The sequence below is a fragment of the Brassica rapa genome, chromosome A03 (assembly GCF_000309985.2).
Source record: "Brassica rapa cultivar Chiifu-401-42 chromosome A03, CAAS_Brap_v3.01, whole genome shotgun sequence".
NCBI lineage: Eukaryota > Viridiplantae > Streptophyta > Magnoliopsida > Brassicales > Brassicaceae > Brassica > Brassica rapa.
The window spans coordinates 28,535,458-28,556,920 of NC_024797.2; the positions used below are offsets into that span (position 1 = coordinate 28,535,458).

Consider the following 21,463-nt stretch of genomic DNA (forward strand, 5'->3'; position numbering starts at 1 on the left):
AGATTATTCTAATGAAAAGAAAATTAAAGTAAGAAAGAAAAAGAGAGAAAAAGACAAAATTAAAAACTTACAAAAGAAATTAGTAACAAATAAGTTCAAGATATAAGTTATTTTCGAGTTTTCTTTCTCTTTCTCTTCTCCATGAAAACTAAACTACTTAAGTTAAATAATAACGCTTCTCAGAGTTCTCCAAAGCTCTTGATCAGTAGACACATAAAAATATCTAGAGAGAGAGGGTGATGAATAGAGGTGCGTTGGAGAGTTCGCCGGTTCAACAACTGATGGTGGCTGGAAACCCTAATTGGTGGAACGTAAGCGGCAGCACGAGGCCACCACCACCATTGATGGGTCATCAACAGGGGCCGTTGCCGCCACAAATGACTCCTAACAACAATTATCTCCGACCACGAATGATGATGACTTCTTCTTCACCGCCTTTGCTTGATAACCCAAGTCTATCTTCTTGGCTTGAAAGCAATGATCTCCCTCCTGAGTCTTGGAGCCTTAGTCAACTTCTATTGTAACTCTTCATCTCTCTCTCTCTCCCTCCCTCCATATATGTATACATATGATGAAACGAAAATAGTCTCTAAGCACATGATTTTGAGTTCTCCTGGTTAACTTCATGGCTTCGTTTTATCATGTGTTGTAACCGAATCTTGATTTCTTCTTTAACAGTGATATTTTATATATATATATATATATATATATATATATTTAGATTATAATTAATTTTTTTTCACAAAACTCAAACTTTGCTTTTTGTGTTGTTCTAGTATTTTCAGTATCAAATACTCAAATCTAATAACGAATATTTTATTTGTGAATTTAAGGGGTGGACTGATGATGGGAGAGGAAGAGAGGTTGGAGATAATGAACCATCATGGTCATCATGATGAACAACACCACCATAGTTTTCAAGGGAAGATGAGATTAGAAAATTGGGAAGAACAAGTCTTACGCCACCAACAAGCTTCCATGGGAGTTGTTGACATTAAACAAGAGAGTAACATAAACAACAATAATGGCTATCTTATATCTTCTCCAAACTCACCTCCTAACAAATCTTGTGTCACAACCACGACCACAACAAGCCTCAATAGCAACGACAATACCAACAATAACAATAATATGTTGGGTTTCTCGAGCAATCACAATGGTTTAAATTTGTCCGAGGTTAGACACACTCCTCCGGATCGATCCTCTGAGGTAATTCCTTTTCCACCTCTCTAATATTTTGTTTAAAAAAAAGCTAAATAGAGTTAAAAAAGATAACAGAGAGAAAAATCCGATATCTTATTAATATACATATAAATTAGTAAAACACATCATCTACTACGAAAAAGAGAAATCTAAAAAGGTCATTTAAAAAGAACAGGACAAACTTATTTCTTATTTTTGAGGTTTGAGATCTCAGTTTAACTCAACCAGAATAGGTTTTACTATGAATTTTTTTTTATTAAAGACTAACTGATCTTTGCTTTGGTTGTTATCTATATATGTGATGAAGTGTAACAGCTTAGATATTGGCGGCTCTACTAATAAGAAGCCAAGGCTTCAACCTTCTCCTTCGTCACAATCCACCCTCAAGGTAACTAAATTATATCAACAAAACTGTAATCAGCCTATATAAGTTATATATATATATATATATAATCTCTCCCTGACATCAATACTAACAACACAAAAAACAAAAACACAAACACCAAGGAGAACAGACGAAGCAAACAAAACAGAATGGGCACAGAATAACCTGTGCGGTTTTGTGTTTCGTAACTCTTTTGTTCTATTTTGTTTTGTCTTCTTCTTCCTTCTTCATATTCCTTTTCTCTCTTTCTTTCAGTAAACCACACTAAATTTCTAGATATCCAAGTTTTCTTTTACTGTAAGCGTTTGAAACCTACCAATAAAAGACTCGTAGAAGAATTCAGATTAGATGAAATAACTGTTAGCATTATACACAAATATACTAATCACTTCTACTTATGAAGCAAGCACGTTTTCTCTATGCATGGTAATTAGTAAGAAAATAAAACCGTACATGTGTGCATATAAAGTTTTTACTTTATGGTACTAATTAATTTTTGTTGATACTTAAAGGTGAGAAAGGAGAAATTAGGAGGCCGGATCGCAGTGCTTCATCAGCTAGTATCTCCTTTTGGCAAGGTCGTGATCGATATAATTAACAAATCCCATAATTAATCTTTTTCACAATTTATTAATCTTATCAAATCAACTTTCTAACTTTATTCTGAAAAATTACACCCCAAGAAAACTTTTATAACAAGGAGACGTTTTAGTTTTATTTTTGCTAATCTAAATCATTCTTCTTCCTTTTTTACCTTTTTTTTTTGCAGACTGACACAGCTTCTGTCCTGTCGGAAGCTATTGGATACATTAGATTCCTTCAGAGTCAAATTGAGGTGTGACTCGTCTTTTCCAAACGCTCAATATTCTCAATTTCCTTTTAGTATAAAAAGTAATGCTAAACTTAGCTTGGAGAAAAATACTTTTTGTCAGGTTAATCCAAGTCATTACTAAAACACAAATAATATCTCAAACATTTTTGGTATTTTTTAAATGGCCCCCGAGTATCAATTTCCTGATTACTGAAAATTCATAATTTAGTACATATGCTAGTTATAGACTTATAGTGTATGAACTTTCATATACAAATTCACGAAAATTATTAAGTGTTTTTTAATAGTGATGAAAAGAGACACATAAAATTTTACAAAATGGAGAGAAAGGGAGAGATAAAGATAGTTTAAATTATTCTCTCATTGTTAAGTTATATATCTTTGATTGATGTCGTTAATGTATAAAGTATATATTCTTAAACTGCTGCAGGCTCTTAGTCATCCATACTTTGGTACAACTGCCTCGGGGAATATGAGGAACCAACATGTAAACACACATGACCATACTATATAGTTTACACACCGTACCTACTTTTAATTGTCATATATATATATACTAAATACTCTCTTAATTCTGGTTTTTATAAATAGTTGCAAGGAGACAGAAGTTGCTTATTTCCTGAGGACCCTGGTCAGGTAAACACCCGTTTATTTATGTCTGTTTATACAATTATATGTATGCTTTATATTTATTATTATCGTTATTTAAAGCATACGGATTAAATGAATAAAAATCTTAAAATGTGGACAGCTTTAATTTCCAAAAGGTATCCCATTTTCTTCCTTTTTGTTGTTTCCTTTTAAAATAAAGTTGAATTAATATTAAAAGATTAAAAGATGCAATCACCAGCTTTTTGTACTAATCACCAGCTTTTTGTATTCACCTCGCTTATTGATTACTGTAACCAGGAAAGTTTCTTAAAACCAACAAAGCCACTAATTTTTCTTTTTTTGAACGGCGCCACTAAATTTATTATTTTTATTTTTTTGAACACGATCGCCCAATAAATTTATTTAAATATCACATCTATTATATTAAAATAGAAGTCACAACTTCTCTTCATGTGTGATTTTTTTAAAACGGACATTCCCTAGAAAATTATATTTCATTTAATTCTAATTAACATTATAACATCATTAAGATATCACATCTTAAATAATTGACATATATAACAACTCACCTATAAAATTGTTTTATTTTTTTAATAAAAATATGTTGAGAAAAAAATCTACAAAATCTTATTAGATATTTTAAATATTATTATATAATGAATCATTGACTAATTTCGTGATTAGTACTCTAATATTATTATAAATTAATATTAGTTAAAATTTTATTATAAAAAAAATTTGTATACTATTTTCTTAAAATTTCTAATTATAGTCTATATTATCTATTAAAATAGAAATATTGAATTCTTTCCTGTATTGTTTTATAATTTGGACCATCCTTTAATTTTTTTTATTAAATATATTTTATTAAGACTAATAATATATAAAATTTTAAACTACGTTAATCACAAAATCTTTTGATATCTTTTCATTTAAATATAAATATATATTTTAAAATTTCTAACAAGTCTGTTTAAAAGATTTTAACAAGATCTTAATTTTCAAAAATTATATGTAAATATTTTCATTAGTTTCGAAATTAGTTATGAAATAATATTATACATTTATATATTTTATAATATTAAAAATATACTACCATTTTATCAATTATATAATCATAATCAATCATTTTAAGAGAAATTATTAATTATTATATTGTGCTAAATATGATTAAATTATTTTAAATTGTTAAATTTATATATTTTATTTTTTGTAAGTATTTATATTCGAAATGTAATATGTAGGTAACACGTGTTAATATTAGAAAACTATATAATACACGTACATAAATTAACATGTATTTCATCAAAGTTAATAATACAAATCATTTATGCATGGTATCTTTTTATTTTAAATATAAATATAAATAAATATATACATATATATATATATATATATATATATATATATATAATTTTTTTTGAACAAACCTTTTGAAAATATTATAGCATTATCTTAATTTTCAAAATTTTTATGTAAATATTTCAACTAATTTCGTAATTAGTAATGAACTATTATTATGCATTAATATATATATAGTAATCATTTATAATAAAAAAATTACCTTTTTATCATTTTATAATAATAATAATAATAGTTCATGTTAAATGAGATTATTATATTGAACTAAATATGATAACATTATATTAAATTGATAAAATTGTAAAAACAGATTTTATAAATATAAAATACTTATGCTAAAAATATAATACGATGATATAACGCCTTAACATTCAAAATATATATAATACATGTATAAAAATCGACATATCTTAGAATTTTGTATATATAATAATATATTATCTGAAATAAATAAATGTAAAAATATTGCTAATAGAAAACTTAGTTTTCAAGGTCGGTGGGTCAAAACTGAATATAATTTTAATATAAAAATAATATTTAATATGTTTTTTAATGCATATATTAGTTTGTTAAATAAATATATATACCACAAATGATGTAAAAAAATATTTATGTAAAATGAAAATAAACACCCGCACGGTTGTGCGGGTCAAAATCTAGTTTTCTTCCTTATTTTTGTTCTCCATCAAATTGCATTTCATATTGTGTGGGGGCGTCTTTTGTTATGATTTCATCTTTAAAATTTAGTTAAATATACAAAACAAAGTTTAGTGAAATATATTTCTTGTAAAATTATCAGCCAAAATATCATGAATCTTAATTTTGAAGTAATTTTTTTTTGTCATTCTGTCCCTTTTTGAACATTTTATGTCCCATTTTACAGGTTGATTCACATTTTTACACGTTAAATATCAAATGTATAATTTTATTTATTGATAAAATACTCTATCTCTTAAGAAGTCCTATGCCATTTCATTTTCACATATTAAAACTATATATAATATTATGTATAAAAGATATTAACCATATTATATCTTGTCAAGCGTGAAAAAAGGCAGGCATACTAATGTGTTATTTTGCTGGCAATCAATGCAATACAAATCTTACGCTATTTTATTTTATTATATGGTTTTAGCTCGTGAATGATCAATGCGTGAAGAGAAGAGGAGCCTCGTCTTCGTCTTCAGAGAATCAAAATGCAAAAGAAGAACCTAAGAAAGATTTAAGAAGTCGAGGTTTATGTCTTGTTCCAATCTCCTACACACTCCAGGTCGGCAGTGACAATGGCGCCGACTATTGGGCTCCGACACTCGGCTCCGCCAGTTTTCACTGAGCCTATGAAATTATACCACGTGGAATTCCAACGTTAGAGAAAATGATATAACATCACGAGCAGTCAATCTAACGAGAAACCAACAAACTGAGTTTCCAAGACTGATTGCTCATGATGCTATACAAAGTACTTGGTTTAATAATCTGCTAAAGAATTTGCGTTTGGCGTTTCATCATTTGTTGTTGTGTAATCAGATGATCAAAGCATATTCTGTCTTTTAGGATACTGTTTGTTAATGTTTTTACTGGTTCGTTTAATTTGTGGTTAAGTACTCGAAGCAAAGCGAACATAAACTTGTCTTCAAAGGATTGTTAGATCGAAAAGCTAGGCCTGGTCCATGAAAAGCCTAAATAGTTAAGGTGGTCTGTTTAAATGCTCTGGCTCTTGTTTCAATCTCTCTGAAAGTACAAAAATAAAACTCTCCTCTTTTTTTTTCCTCTGAAAGTTTCAAGAAAAGCTTTTCTTTGGTTCCGTTTCTTTTTTCTTTGGTTCCGTTTCTTCACATTGTTTATTTTCATGCTACAAAAATGACGCTTTTCCTCTATGCAACTACGACGAGTTAACAATCGATTGGTTCGTGCGGTTCCCAATCCACCATTACCCAAACATGGTAAGAGCGATAACCCTACAAGACAACCGCGTCTCCATGTTACTGATTGATGAAACATGGTTTTGGTTTAATCTTCGATTCCAAAGGCATGGTTCAATTCCTAATATCGATTGGTTTAGTATGGTTTTAGTTTGATATTTTGTTTCTCAAACCGGTTCAGTTCAGTTTCAAACCTTGCCACGACTTAATCCAGTTGTTGGTTCGATTCAGGGCCAGCTCACAAGGGGACAAACGGTGCGATCGTTCCAGATCCAAATGTTCCCCGTATAGTAATAATTAAAGGGTTCAATTTTTTTATAAATCTATATTTTATATATAATAAATAAAATTAAAAAGGATCTAAAATTATTTGATATGTATATAGTTTTATTTTCATTACAAAATATACAAAATATTACTGATTAAAATTTTAAAATATATTAAACATTATCTAATATAAATTTTAGAGGATAAATTTTTTTTTTTGGCCCCTAACAATGTTGAGCCAGTCCTGGTTCGATTTCAGCTTTGTAAGAATCAGATTAGATTTGTCCAAATCAAATACTTAATAATATTCCGGTTCGAGTTTGAGCAGTGGGAAAAATACAAAGAGTGCGTTTTGTGGTTCCATTACACTAAACCCATCTTAGTAAGATACAAAAAACAAAGTGAACAAGGGGAGTAACTTTAGCCCAAGTTAATACATAAGAACCGATAGAACCATGATAATCGGTTCAATTGCCCATAATCCATGAGAAGATAGAAAAAAGAAGGCCCAGAAAACGCCTGCAGAAGGCAAATGAAACCCAGAAGAGTTGGTAAAGACTCGTTAGCTCCTGTCTTCCTCAAGGAAAGAAATTTTGATTTGAAATATAAAATGCATGTTCTACTATCAAGAATTGAAAATATGGCTATTTTGTTTTAGTCTTTTAGACATATTACTGGGTATTTGCGAAGATAACTAAACAATATATTTACTGGATGGATATGCATTCACAATTTTGTTAGCGGAGTTTTGGTATAAAATTCCTTTTAAAAGTTCTTTTGATTTGAATATATATAAAAGAAATTAGCATACAGTGTTAGATAATATTATTGTGATCTTTCTTTTGTAAAATTATTTTTCTACGATTTAGTCAGCTATAAAATATTTAATTAATAGAAAGTTTATTGAACAGACAATAACTAACCTAGCTTTTACCAAAAAGAAAAGAAAAATAACTAGCCTAGCATTTTCCTAGCATAACAATAAATGGCATTGCTTCCATGTGTATTAATTTGTTAGTAGATAAGTAGTATTATTCAATTATGAATATTCAACATATTTAAGTACATATAGTTGTATTGGATAAATTTCTCATTTTATATATGTTCTCTTTTCCGGTGGATCATATTATTGAGAAACATAATATATAGTGGATTAAGAGGGGTTATCCATAACACCCGATCCAACAACAAATTATATAAGAAAACATATTTATGCAGAAGATGACAAAATTAAAAATCGTCTCTTACTTTTTTTTATTCCAAATCACAAAAACTACAGAATCTTCCCACTCAATGAAAGCATACCAACAAATAATAAAAGAAGATTTGAAGAAAAAACAATAAGATAAAAAAAATAAGAGCTGAGCGTTTTTTCTTTTCATACATCATAAAAAAATGATGTTCTAATTTTGTTACAGGTAATTATTAATTAGGTAAATTTAAATATTTAATATAGATTATTATGATAAATAGTACTACTAATAATAATTCTAGAACAGTTTATACAATATAAAATATATAATAATTAATTTATATATACTGTATCTGTAATAAACATCTAATATAATATTCGAAACCAGAACGATGACTTTATCTACAATATTCTAGTTATTAATCCCATTAAATGTTACACCTATTAATTTATAGAAATCATATAATCAAACTCCAAATTTAATATAAAAGTTTTAAACATTTAATAAATAAAGTAAAACTATTTTGAAAAAAAATTTTATAGTGACTAGACCTTACCGCAAGTGGTGTCTCAAATCCAGAAAAGTTCCTTTTTTTTTTGAAGAGTTGTGGTACCACCACGCCGACAGAAAATCGAACATGCGATCTCTAACAGTCGTTTATGAGAAAGAGACCGCTGGAATACAAGCTCTTCTCAAGTTTTAAAGATTTGGTCACTTTTTTTTGTCACAAAGATACTTAAATTTAAAAGCCCAAAGAGGCAAAGTCAACCCACTAGAAGAGATTACACAGAAGCAGCTCTAAAAGCATGTTTAGCCAAAGAGTCTGCTCTTTCATTGTTCTTGCGAGGAATATGAGAAAAGACGATAAAATCAAACTCAGAGGAGATTTCTTAAATATCTCTGACGATACCCACAATTTCCTTCATTTGCTATTTGTTGTTGATTGCTGCTATGAGCGTTGAGCTGTCGGAGCAAACTCTGAGCTTTGAGAGCTTCATTGTTGCCGCCAATGCAGAGACCCGATCGGACTTCTAGTGCTTCTGCGATTAGTGGGGAATTGACAAAATCTTGTGTTGTGTGTCCTCGATCTTGCACTGGATTCACTAAACCTGTGAAAATCCAAGCAAGTCCCGCTTTGCGCTGACCTTTATCCCACGCTGCATCTGTTTGACATTCAATTAGATCTTGTCGGAGCGAGATCTGGTCATATCGGTAAGGAGGTAGCTTCTTCCCCTTGGTCTGCTGTCCTTGTTGAGCTTGCTTCCATTCTCTTGTTAGCCCTAAAGCTTTTGCTGCGACCTCTTCAGGTGCCCAGCTCTTGTCTTCAAAGATGAGCATGTTTCGTTTTTTTCAGATCATCCAACAGATCCAGGACATGATATTTGTCGTTACTCTTGCCGGTAGGAGACATATCGCTTTACGGAACCAGGTGATGGCTATTTTGAAAGTCTCACCTACAACTATGTCAACTATGTGTTTAAGAGGGATCTGAGCCCAGACTTTCCGAGCAAACTCGCAGAAAAAAAAGGTATGCATCAGTGTTTCAGGTTCCTTACATCTTGGACAGCAAACTTCTGAACTCATTCCTCTTTTTGCAAGTTTTCTCTTAATGGTATAGCTCATTAGAAGACGTACCATATAAATACTTTCAGTTTTGGGGAGTATTCCTCCGCCTAAAGGTCTTTAATCTAATTAATTTTCACTAAAACTCAGCGTTTAATACCACAATATGTAGTAAAACACTAATATTTTCAGCAATATACAATATACTAATACCATATAACTTAATTCCCATGTTAATATTTCAGCAAGTGGGGATAGGTGGCTATGATTAGCTTAGATGCCTTCATGTCTAAGCTCTAAGGTTCATGGCCCATTCCGAAAGCTGCTTTAAGAAACCCCAAAAATGAAAAATTATCTAAAATAATAATAACAACAATCTAATTTTGTTTTAAATATAAATTAAAACAATGAGACTGAAAAAAACAAAGCACTAGTTTTCGAAACAAGGCGTATATTATATATATAGCTATATAGCCTATATTACTGGAATGGCTTTGTCGTGTGTCGCTTTCGCCAATTATTAGTTTCGAGTTGAAACCTCGTGTCGTTTCCATGTATTATTCCTTCTTGACGACTTACACGCGCTGTCGTTTTCGATTCAGTTGTGTGGCTACCGGCTACTACAATCGTAGTGGTATTCCAAAGGAAAACTCATAAGATTGTTTCTTATAAAATATAACAGCATAAAACTTTCTTTTGAAGAAAGTAAAAGAAGCGTATACAATTTTCTTTTGATTAATGAGATATACAAATTATCCACAATTAATATATCCTACTATGTATATGTTTCTTATGATATTCTTTCAGTTTTACAATGAATACTAGCTAGTCATTTCTAGATTTTAAGATCATCGATTCGGTGAATACGGTTAATAATGTTCCCTAATTCACAAAAAGTAGCATCAGTTAATTACAAACTCAAAAATCTTTCGATGTTCGATCAACAAACGTTAGTAAATGACCATACATTGGACTAAAAGACCTTTTGGTATACGAGCTTGTGGTCTATTTGTGGAGTAACACGTATAAGAAGTTTCCAACGACAACAAAGTAAATGTTGATCGCCACGTACGAATATGTCTTTTCCTTTAATTTGTTGGATCGCCTTAGTGGCTACGGCAACGGTCTAAATTTGCTATCAACTTTAAAGACATGACTCAACTAATATATCATATTAAATTTATGAAAAGCTTTGGAGGACATATACACTTAGGGACAATCTAATCATAGTTAATGTTGCATCTGATTGGATATTGGGCATGATGTTTCAAACGCAATTATCATTAAAATGTGTGATATTCTATTGAAAGATATAGTAAGTTGTTTTAAATAAAGGTAAGCGTAAATACAAAGAAAAAATATCAACTCCAGACCATTTCCACTTTAATATATGTAATCAAGTGAAAACATAATTCACATAAAATGTGTATATGTATACACTCTTTCTAACAAAAACATAATTACAGTACAAGGAATTATTGTTTTGACCAAAGTTGCATACACGATTTTCTTCCTGTTAAATACTATCACAATCTTATAACACAAATGCAAATACATTAACAGAAAACGTATAAATACAGAGATGGTTATCAAATAATTAATTGTATACTATAATATAAATATTGAAGGTTCAGACCAGGTTATAACTTACAAAGGATTCACTGATTATTTGATTAGGGGTACCAGCATAGGTCAGTCTCTCTTGCTGACACAGATCGGTACTTGTCTAGAATTGCGATTAAGAAATCTAACTCATGTACGCGTAATATTTATAGTTCTTGAACTGTATACATGTGTTTAATTTCTAAGAACTTGATTATAAATATTATTTGTTAACTATTGTAGATGTAATAAAACTTAAATGTAAAGTCTTAAGAAAATGATAGTTCTCTAGAGCTGGGTAAAAAAATTGTAAAGTTGTAGTATATTTTGTTACGAGCAAAACTCTTTAAGTTGCTCGCCATGCTCGTAGATCAGCCTGCCAGAAAACGGCTATACTCATAAAAAGCTCACGAATGATATTTGGTTTACTTAATTCACACTCACTTTTGAAACGTTGTAACCACCATAACTACAATTCGGTTGCTTACTCTAGAGTTAAAGGCAAGCTTATTTTACCCTCAACTTCATTTCCATCATTAACGGTTAGATATGCATGTGATATGATATGGATAACTAAGCTCTAACAAAATGATTTTTTTAAGAAATAAAGCAATTAAATCATACAGAGAAGACTTCTTTATTGGCGACTACTCCAACCTCTTAACGAGAAAGAAAAATCTTTTGTCTAAAGTTGTGGTTTTAGCCTTTAGGTTGTTTCTCTTTCTTTACATTTATTTTATCATATACAATATCCTTTTTCATTTTTATATTAAATATATTATTTTCCTTATCCTTTAAATACGCTCAACTTCTTTCTTCCATTGCAACCCAAAATTACAAGAGTGCGACTACAGACGAGCAAAAGAAGAAGAACAAAAATATAATATCCTCTAGGAAATTTTTTTTTTTAAATGGAAGCTTCTATACCAAAGAGAGACTTATACACAGAAATAGAAGAAAACGCTCAAGTCGCAGCCAAGAGACTTTGGAAAGTCGTGCGGATCGTCTTCTGCGTTTTGAAAACCGGTACGGTCAAAAACAAGCTCATGCTTGACTTAAACCTAATGCTCAAGAGAGGCAACAAAGCCATCACTAACCTCCGCCGCCGACGTTCTAGCTTCACTGGCGGCGCTGACGTTACCTCATCCGCACGCGTCCGTGACTACGAGTTCAGCTGCAGTACCACCCCAGCGAATGATCCTTTTGCCTATAGGTGCAAACGCAAACGCCGCGTCCACGGCGGTATTGACAAAGAAGACGCGGTGACGGAAGCGGTTAAGAAGGTTTTTGAGTTGTTAGGAGAGAATGACACGAATGCGGCGGCCATGGTGGGGGTAGCGGCTAAAGAGTCTCCATTGATGGCGTTTCCAGCGGTGAGAGTGACGGATTCACCGTTTCCATTAGACGACGGAGGAGACCATGATCACGTGGTGGATAAAGCGGCGGAGGAGTTTATAAAGAAGTTTTATAAGAACCTTAAGTTGCAAAAGAAGATGGGGAACGCGTTAGAGTCGCCGTACCACGACGGTTGGGTTAGGTGATGCGTGCCTTTAGTGACCAAAGATTGCTTCATGACTCATGCACAAATGAAATAATAAGGGCAATATTGAGTGGAACAGTGATTTTCAAGTTTTCTTAGATATATTTCCCTTCGAGTGTTGTTGTATACTTCGATTTGACTTATGTTTGTCTCTTCGGTAAAATATGTAAACATGGCTGTGTATATATTTTCTTATCATAGTGAAAAAAATACTATATTGGTGAGTCTATCAATTCCATAATAACGTCATCTCTCTCATAAATTAATTACAATATGTAATCATTTGTAATACTTTAAAATATACATATCATCCATGCCATGTAGCATAGCAGTTTACGCTAGCGTTCACTCGAGTTAACTCGCATATTTTAACCAAGAAGTAAATCTAATCAAATTAATGAATGATTTTGAGACATAAAAAAGGTGCTATCTTTTCTGTTTTTATGCAGAATACATATTGAATAGCATTAGTGAACTAATACAACGTAGATAGTATGTTTCTCCTGTCACAAACAAAAATAAGTATATATTATATGATAATTTGATATGTTAAGCAGGCACAAAACAGTAAAGATTTGTATAAACTGAGGGAAAAAAAGAAGAGAAAATATTAAGTTACAATGTCGCTCTCAAGTTGTTCATCGAGCAACTATATCGCTTCGAAAAATTCAATTTGGTTCATAACTTCATATAAAAATTGCTGGTGGAGGCAATTTATTACGACATGTTACCTATTGAAAAAACGTGATTCTCAGGTATTAAAACACCTAACGTCTTATCTCTTTATTCATTCACCAAGTCGCCAGTCCTTAGCTTTTTTAATGAATTCTTGTAGTGTGTCCAATTGAAACCGGTTAAATCTTATCTAAATACCAAGAATATTATACAGTATATAATTTGTATAGTCGTAAAATAAATGTAGCATATAATATATTTGATACATGGAAAATTAATATGTTCCTCACTTCCCCCTGTTTTTTTAGTACAAATATTTTATTTAAATAGTTTAAATTTATTTGACAAAAAATCACACATCATTGAAAGTACTGATTAGATATTCTTACAACAAATCAAATTTGAACGAAAATGAATATATGCACTATATAATTAGAGTTTTACGATCAGAAGTAGAAGAAAAAGTCAGTAACACAGTAAACCAGTTTTTGTGTGTTTATGATCATTCTACAATTCTTTTAAGAGTGTTTTTATTATTTAATTATTTTGTTATCCTGATTGATGTATCCTGCATACCATTCGATTTATGTCCTTTGTCACAGTACACAACAATCGAAGATACAAGGGCTTTAAATGTTTACAACCGTTACGCACTGCACCGCAGTTAACATTAACAAAAATCTCTACATATATCATATATCTATACGTTTTTATAATTGTTAAAATCGTACCGCAGTTGAACCGCTTGTCCCGCACCGTTCAAACCGCAATCACCACTCGGAGCCCAAATCTTTCCTTTGAAACCTTTTTGGGCTTGGCCTTCTCAACAACAGGCTTCACCTTCCTAACCACAATAGTCACTGCCAATTGCTTTCTCCTAAAAGCCCGCCTGTTTCTATTATTTCTCGTCTAAGCTCCTCAACTGGATCACCAACGGTCACTTCCACTATTGTGTGATACATACAAATTTGTAACAAAACTTGGATATCTACTCAAATATAGATGTAGTCATATAAATTTTTGTTTTAGAAAGGTAGTTACTTAGATGTCCAGTTATTTGATTAGAGTACAAATTTAAAGTGTTTCTTAAAAAAAAAATACTTTTTCCACATTTGAATGCTTTATATTTTAGTTTTCTATTTAAAAATTGATGTTTAAAATATAATCTATACTATTAAATTAGGATCATGACCTATTGATATATGTTGTGTCCAACTTAAATTATAACTGATCTAAATATTAAACGAATCTAGCTTCTTTCAATACTAATGCACGCTCTTATTATTTTTATTTTTTTGTTTGAGAAAGGCATGATCTTATCCTTCAAGAGCAGTTATTTTTCTCTGTCCAGTAACCACTTCTATTTATTGATAACCTTTTTACACATGATTTCTCATCATCATCCTAACACTAAACGCTTATTGAGCAAATGTTAGTGTTGTGAACAGAAAATGATGATAATCCCACCGACACAAATGAGGTATACTAATTTCTGAAAAATCATGGTTATAATGTAATCTAATTTGATAAACCAGCTTAGCGAACTGGGTTGATAAAACCCATTTTACAGTAACTCATCGTAAACATCTAAGCCGAAGTAATCGACCAAAAATAAAAAAATTTATTACCCTTTTTCAGATGTTTTATAAAAAAGTCATGTTCGAGAACTCGGCCTCGACAGCCGATTAGTCGCCAGAAAATCATGGAGTGGTCAGGAACCATGGTGATTTGGTGTTAACTGAGAAATAAATAAAAAACTGAAAGAACTCAATTTTTTTTTGTAGATTTTAAGCTTATAATCACATGTATACTTTAGATTCGTTATATTGTGACTGAAACCTGCAGGAATAACAAGAGAAATCAGCGAAAAATGAAAACATTTCTTATCCTATTAAATTAAAATAGAATTTATTATTTAAAAAAGATTATTTAGCAAAATAGCATCTTGGAATTTTAGATTTAAATATTTTATACAAAATTATAAACAATGTATGTTACCATGTTTAATATTTTTTACAATGTTTTGAAAACTGTCTCCTGACATTTACTCTACATTGTAGATGGATCAATGGCCAAACCGGTTAAACGGGTTTTAAATTTTAATTCAGTTTTAAATTAAATAGCTATATATGTATAAGTGCAATCATAAAATTATTTTGATAAAAATTTATATTATAGTTGGAATCTAAAAATAAAATGAAAAATTCAAAAATTAATATAAAAATATGATGAGACTAATCTATTTAGATAGATATTAGAAAACACTATAAAATTTTATGTTTTTTTAAATCACGTTTTATTTATTTTAACTTGAATTCGAGAAACCGAGTTTTGATATTGAATCGAATCACCAATTTTAATGAGTTTGACCCATTTATGACTAGATTTGTCAGTTTAATTTAAATCTGGTTTTAGCACAATCTTGAACGGCTTAAAAGAGCGGGTCACAGTCCAGCTGGTCCAGTCCGCTAACTCAAATATGGGTTTTAGCAAAACATATCGTCTTCCATATGTAGAAATTTTCATTACCAAAAAAATATTTAACACATGTAGAGAAAAATAAATCATATGTAAACAAATCTAATACCATTTTCCAAAACTTTGAAATTTAAATGTTACAAATGGTGTATCCTATAAAGTAATTGACATTATTCAATCACAATATAGGGTAAGTATGTTATGATAAGGGATAACATAGGATTACTTCTATAGGTGCCGATTTTCACAAAACCTCTTACTAATAATTTTAAAAACTATTTTACACAAATATAACTACAAAGAAAAATATAAATATGATTACAAAGAAAAATACAAATATAAAAATTAATTTTTTTTTTTAAAAAAACAAAAAAGTATACCCGCCCTTTTGAAAGGGCGGATCAAAATCTAGTTAATACATTAAATTTAAAAACTAAAACATAAATTAAAATGTAAAAATATGAATTGTACATTAATTTTGATATTTTCCATCGATAAAAATTGAAGTAAAATAGATTTTTAAAAAGTAAGCGGGCAAAAGGTTGACTCAGTTAATATTATCTTTTGTTTGTTATATACACCAAAGTTGCGGCGAACCAAAATAGTTTAAAATCCTTCAAATGATCAAATATACCTTGGTCAAAGGCTAAATAATACCAAATTGATCTAGCATATAATTAATCTCTCCCCTAATCTATTCAAATATTACAACCTGCAAGAAAACAAATTCAATAATTTATTTGTACTGTATATCTTTAGTATAGCATATTTTAGTGTTTATATTAAACACACACAAATTGGTCTACTGTCTCGTGTTATAACCAAGTAATCTTGGTCCAGTGGTAAATGGCTCACAACTGTGAGTACCGCTTTGGGTTCGATTTTCTTTGTTATCAGCAGCACTTTAGGTGGTAAGAAAATGTGAATCATGCGAGTCTTGTAGTGATTAGTTTTGGACGTAAAAAGCCTTTAGGATCAACACTGTGGTTATAAAAAAAAAGAATTTGTATTCTCTACACACTAAATCTATCATATTTGCATTCCATATCCTATTTTTCACCAATTTTCATCCCCCTATCATTATTATTTTTCTCCCATTCTATTATATCCCACTAACTTTAGTATATTGAGCTAATTTGCTCCAAAAAAAAATGCCAGCGATATTACTATGTCCAACATCTTATTTTTGTGGGTTATCAAAAAAAAAATGTCAACGATATTACTATGTCCAACATCTTATTTTTGTGGCAGCCCAACATGTTATGAAGCCGTTGGGCCGGATTTAAGGATTTCAATGTTAGTCCATTCACTCAATTCGAAACAAATGGAGGATAAAGTTAATGCTAAGTCTTCATCACAGTGAATTTACAGCCCAATACTATATACAGCTTGAAAATGCTATTAAAATACTATTTTCTTTGACGTCTTAAATCATTAAATTCTACATTTTAATAATACTGCTTTAAACGGAATTAGAAACTATCATCTTTTTCTTGTTGACCAAAAATGTAATAAACTATTATATTGTATTGGTTGAATTGAAATATGCCCGTGTGGGGAGCTAACAGTTTCAGCACCATTAGATTCTCAATTATCTCATTATTAAACCCTAACTAATTTCTAAGTTATGCAGTAATAAGTTTAAAATATGCCTTTCAAGTCAACTCTCAATTATAATTATGAAAATATTGATTGTGTAATTATTATTAGTAGTAATATTCGTCAGATCTTAATTAATTAAGATATCTTTTAATTACTTTCAGTTCATTAGTGGTCCCAATTCGATTGACCCATGTTGTTTTGATCTCATTAGCCTTTCATTAATTAAGATCTTTCAGTAAATTTGGATACTCTAGATATCATATAACATTAATTTTATACATAGACAATCAAAAGCATGTATATTTACATGAGAGAAAAATATTTATTAGGGGATTCGAATCATAGGAGCGCATGTCTTGGTTATAACCACATGTGTTCGATATTTTACGACATCATAGAAATACATTTCCTGAGAGTAAAACAACGATACATAATTAAAACCATGTTTTTGTTTTTTTTTCATTGATAAACAATCCAAAGATTCAAAGGGGGTTCAAACTGTTTTTTTAATCTCGTTGATTTAACGTTGATTTTGTCTTTGTTATATAAACATAATGCACTATACATTACACTCAGTTATATGGAAAAGCGTCGAGCATTAGTTTTCGAACAAAACGATTAGAGGAGACTAAATTATATCGACCCCTCCAAATCTTATCAAAATCTTATCTTCATCATTAAAAATGATCGAATCTCTTTGTATCAAGATTTTTTATTTAGTTAATTACATTATTCTATATTATTGTCCTTAGAAGATTACTATCTTTCTATACTATTAAAACAAAACTAGTATATGGTTGGCCAATCATGGTATTAATTGCCATTGTGGACCAATTTTACGGTATTAATAAAATTAAAATTATGTTTACTTTAATCAAATCAAGAAACTGTTTGGTCTTCATCACAACGATATCGCACTTGAAGAAAAATAGCCAAAATGATCAGAGACTATTGTTGAGGCTTTTTGGTCGTATGACTCTGAAGATTATCGGTTTAAACCTAAAATTTATTGGTAACGGAAAAACCTATAATAATGTGCATATATGATTAATGAACTAAAATTAAACTTGATTTGATTTAAACATAAAATACGAGTTCAACGAATCTGTTATTGTGTTTTTATATGATGTGATTCACCAAAACGTAGGTTTAATGCAGCACCTTAATACCTTATCATCATCTGATTAAATTTCCTAATAAAGTTTAACTAGCGTTCCAACGCAGATTCGAATTCACGTCAAACAGAAGCATGAAGATTTAAAATAGAGTTTACATTATACATTTTTCAACATGCTCTTTATTATATTCACCCACAAGTGACCAATATTGCGTAAAAGTGTGTTTATATATAAAATATTTCCTGACTATGAAAAATATTGTAAATTAAAAGAAAAAATGAAGGTGGTTTACATGTTTGCTCGTCTATATACTGAAGAGACACCACGTATGATTCCCACTAAAGCACTGTCAAAAGGAAAACAAAGAAAAGGAAGAGAAATTAAGCTTTAACTTGTTTTATAGTTTTGATCGCAAAAATGAGACGAAGTCCATTGCCAGGCAGGTAGGACCGGACATTTTGTTACTGAATCATCGCTCCACATTGATAAATGGGATTATATTCATATAATTGAATTAACGAGTCAAACTTTATGGCTTTAAACTCATTGCTGATTCATCTTTGAAAAATAAGAAAATACCAAAAATAACGCACTTTTAGGCCTTATTGTCACATTTTGTTAATTGTATGTTTGAAATATCGAGTGTATACTTTGTTTCAACTTCCAAGTCTACTGGTTAGGATTCCTTAGACATGTGGCAATCATATTTTCTTTTAAAAAATTTATAAACTCGATCTTTCAATTTAGTTCAGTATTCCTAGTTTTAGAATTTATTTTAATTTCATAATTAATTTGGATAGATGTTTACAAAGATTTCTGACTCGATGTTTAATTTATTTTAAAGTTTATTCTGCATGTATTTGATGGTTAAAATTAAAAACATTTTATATAAAAATCAAAACTATACAAAACATATTGCCATTTTAGTGGTAGCTTATTTTTTAATCGGCATTTTTATATTATAAATTTTGGATTAAAATTATATTCGTAAGATATAGATCACTAACAATATTGCGTGAGTAGTATTGAATGAATTCTTATAAATATATGGATTGATTATCTAAGAAAAGGCTGATTACATGTATAACAAAAATAGGCGTAAAAATTGTATAGCTATACCAATTTGACAAAACCCATTAAAATTTAATTTTAAATTACAAGTTGTTTTTAATTTTATTTTAAAACAATTTATTTCCCATAATATTTTAAAATGTAAATAGTTGTAAGAACACTGATATTTTAAAAGTTATTACTAATTATGAAAATATTTACATAATTTAGTTGGTCATACAATATCTAATAAATATAAAATTACATTGAAATGTTGAAGTTACTTATATTTTGAAGTAAGGGAATATTTTAAAAACTACTTATATTATGAAGCAGAGGAAGTAGTAGATTAGGAAACTATAGTATCGAATTAAAATTATATTGAGTTAATGAATGCATAAAATAAGTTACGGACTATCAGAAAATATTGGCAAAGGAAAGGAGTTATGTTGCAAAACATAAAGAAAAATAAAATTCCGTTAGCTAATAATCTCTCCGAGTAAACAGCCGCCAAAATTAAGACACGTGTGCCTATTAGCCTCACGTGTCATATAGTCAACGGTCTCAATAAAAACAGCACAACTAATAACTAATTAAACCCATGTGCGGTCCTCATGCAAACATAATCAAATCACCATTTAAGAATTAATGATTGCGATTAGTGCCCAGAAGTAACAAAAGAAATGCGGGGGCACACGTGTGATTGTGTGTGTCAATTCTGTAAGTTTCTCTCTTTCTTTTCTAAAACTCTTAAAATTTAAAATGCTTATACTTATGGGAATCATACGATAAATATTACTCATTCTCTTTCGTGTCGTTTTAGAGAAATTTTTTTGTTACAAAATAAATATCATTTTCGGTTTTCAATGCAAAATTTATTAATTTTATTCTGTTATTTGTTTTTCTATTAGTTGAAATATGGTTAGATGTATAGGTAATTGTGTTTTTATATAAAAACATGCAAAATTAATTATTTCTTTAATCCGTGTGCACAAGTCTAAAACAACACTTAATATGAAACAGAAGGAATATTGTCTTATCAAAAGCTTATGTTGATGACTGGTTAGTTTTTAGCTGTAAAATTTTTAGTTATAAAATTTATTGTTTAATTTTTTTTTATGTTGCTATATGTGTTGTAAATTTAAGAATTAAATAATAAAAATAATTAATAAAATAATTTTTTTTTGTTTCTATAGTTCACTAAATATTGTTTTAAAAACATGGTTGTAAAAAATATCTAGTTATTGATTTTATCTTCAAAACTAGATAAAGTATGATTTATAATTTTTATGTTTGTAGATAGAAATTAATAATGAAAATACTTGTTATATCCTAACCAATCAATCTCTATATATGGTGGCAAAAAAAAAGAGTCTATGTATATGTTTTCCATATATTATATACTAATTTATATACATTTGTGTCAGTGTCTGCGCATGTGTACATATGATTCAACTTGGAGATGAAATCTATATCGTAAATAAGAAAATTAATAGTTTATTTCTGGGTTAGAAAACTATAATGATTCTTTAGAAAATTCAAAAGATGTCGACCGTTTCAGTCAAAACTACTGTACGTCGACCGATTAAATCGTACAATATGACTTTCCAAAATCGAATGAACTCAAGCTTTGAGTTGTTATTTATTGATTAGGTATTTGAATTGAAACTTTTGATACCCAGAATAAATGCTTTACACGTGCATAAAATCTGCGATTGGCTTAAGCACAAATCCGATCATTAAGATAAAAACATTTTTGCTGGTTGTATTTGAATCTTATGGCTGTGTGTGCAAAATACTAAATAGCTGGCTACTTACGTTATTAACAATTCTTGATATCTTCTTTTCACTATTTACTTTTATGTAAAACCCTTTTTTGACAAAGTACTTTTATGTAGAACCCATGCATCACGTGCTTTGTGACTCGATATTGTTCCTCTTTCCTTCCAATTTGTTCTATCACTTTTTCATGTTAAACTGTTGTAGTCATGAATGTGCTTATTTTCTTTGAAATTTTTTTTTACTGAATATTTTTATTTTCTTTGTAAAATATAATGCA

At 29.8% G+C, this 21,463-nt stretch overlaps 2 protein-coding genes across 2 annotated transcripts; both read left to right on the forward strand.

Annotated features, from left to right (window-relative positions):
- The first annotated feature begins 89 nt into the window (after positions 1 to 89).
- On the forward strand, positions 90 to 5,998 carry LOC103861870 (transcription factor bHLH68). Its single transcript, XM_009139579.3, has 8 exons — positions 90 to 520; positions 834 to 1,209; positions 1,511 to 1,591; positions 2,101 to 2,166; positions 2,358 to 2,423; positions 2,851 to 2,907; positions 3,012 to 3,056; positions 5,530 to 5,998. The coding sequence occupies exons 1-8, from the start codon at positions 240 to 242 to the stop codon at positions 5,725 to 5,727; spliced, it is 1,170 nt and encodes a 389-aa protein (XP_009137827.1). The 5' UTR covers positions 90 to 239; the 3' UTR covers positions 5,728 to 5,998.
- A 260-nt stretch (positions 5,999 to 6,258) lies between these two features.
- On the forward strand, positions 6,259 to 12,710 carry LOC103861871. The gene has a single exon (XM_009139580.3). The coding sequence runs from the start codon at positions 11,853 to 11,855 to the stop codon at positions 12,480 to 12,482; it is 630 nt and encodes a 209-aa protein (XP_009137828.1). The 5' UTR covers positions 6,259 to 11,852; the 3' UTR covers positions 12,483 to 12,710.
- Positions 12,711 to 21,463: the final 8,753 nt, after the last annotated feature.

Coding starts and splice junctions, on each gene's coding strand:
- LOC103861870 (XM_009139579.3), top strand. CDS start 240: ATGAATAGAGGTGCGTTGGAGAGTTCGCCGGTTCAACAACTGATGGTG. Junction 521..833: donor AGCCTTAGTCAACTTCTATT/GTAACTCTTCAT, acceptor TGTGAATTTAAG/GGGTGGACTGATGATGGGAG. Junction 2,908..3,011: donor GGAATATGAGGAACCAACAT/GTAAACACACAT, acceptor TTTTATAAATAG/TTGCAAGGAGACAGAAGTTG.
- LOC103861871 (XM_009139580.3), top strand. CDS start 11,853: ATGGAAGCTTCTATACCAAAGAGAGACTTATACACAGAAATAGAAGAA.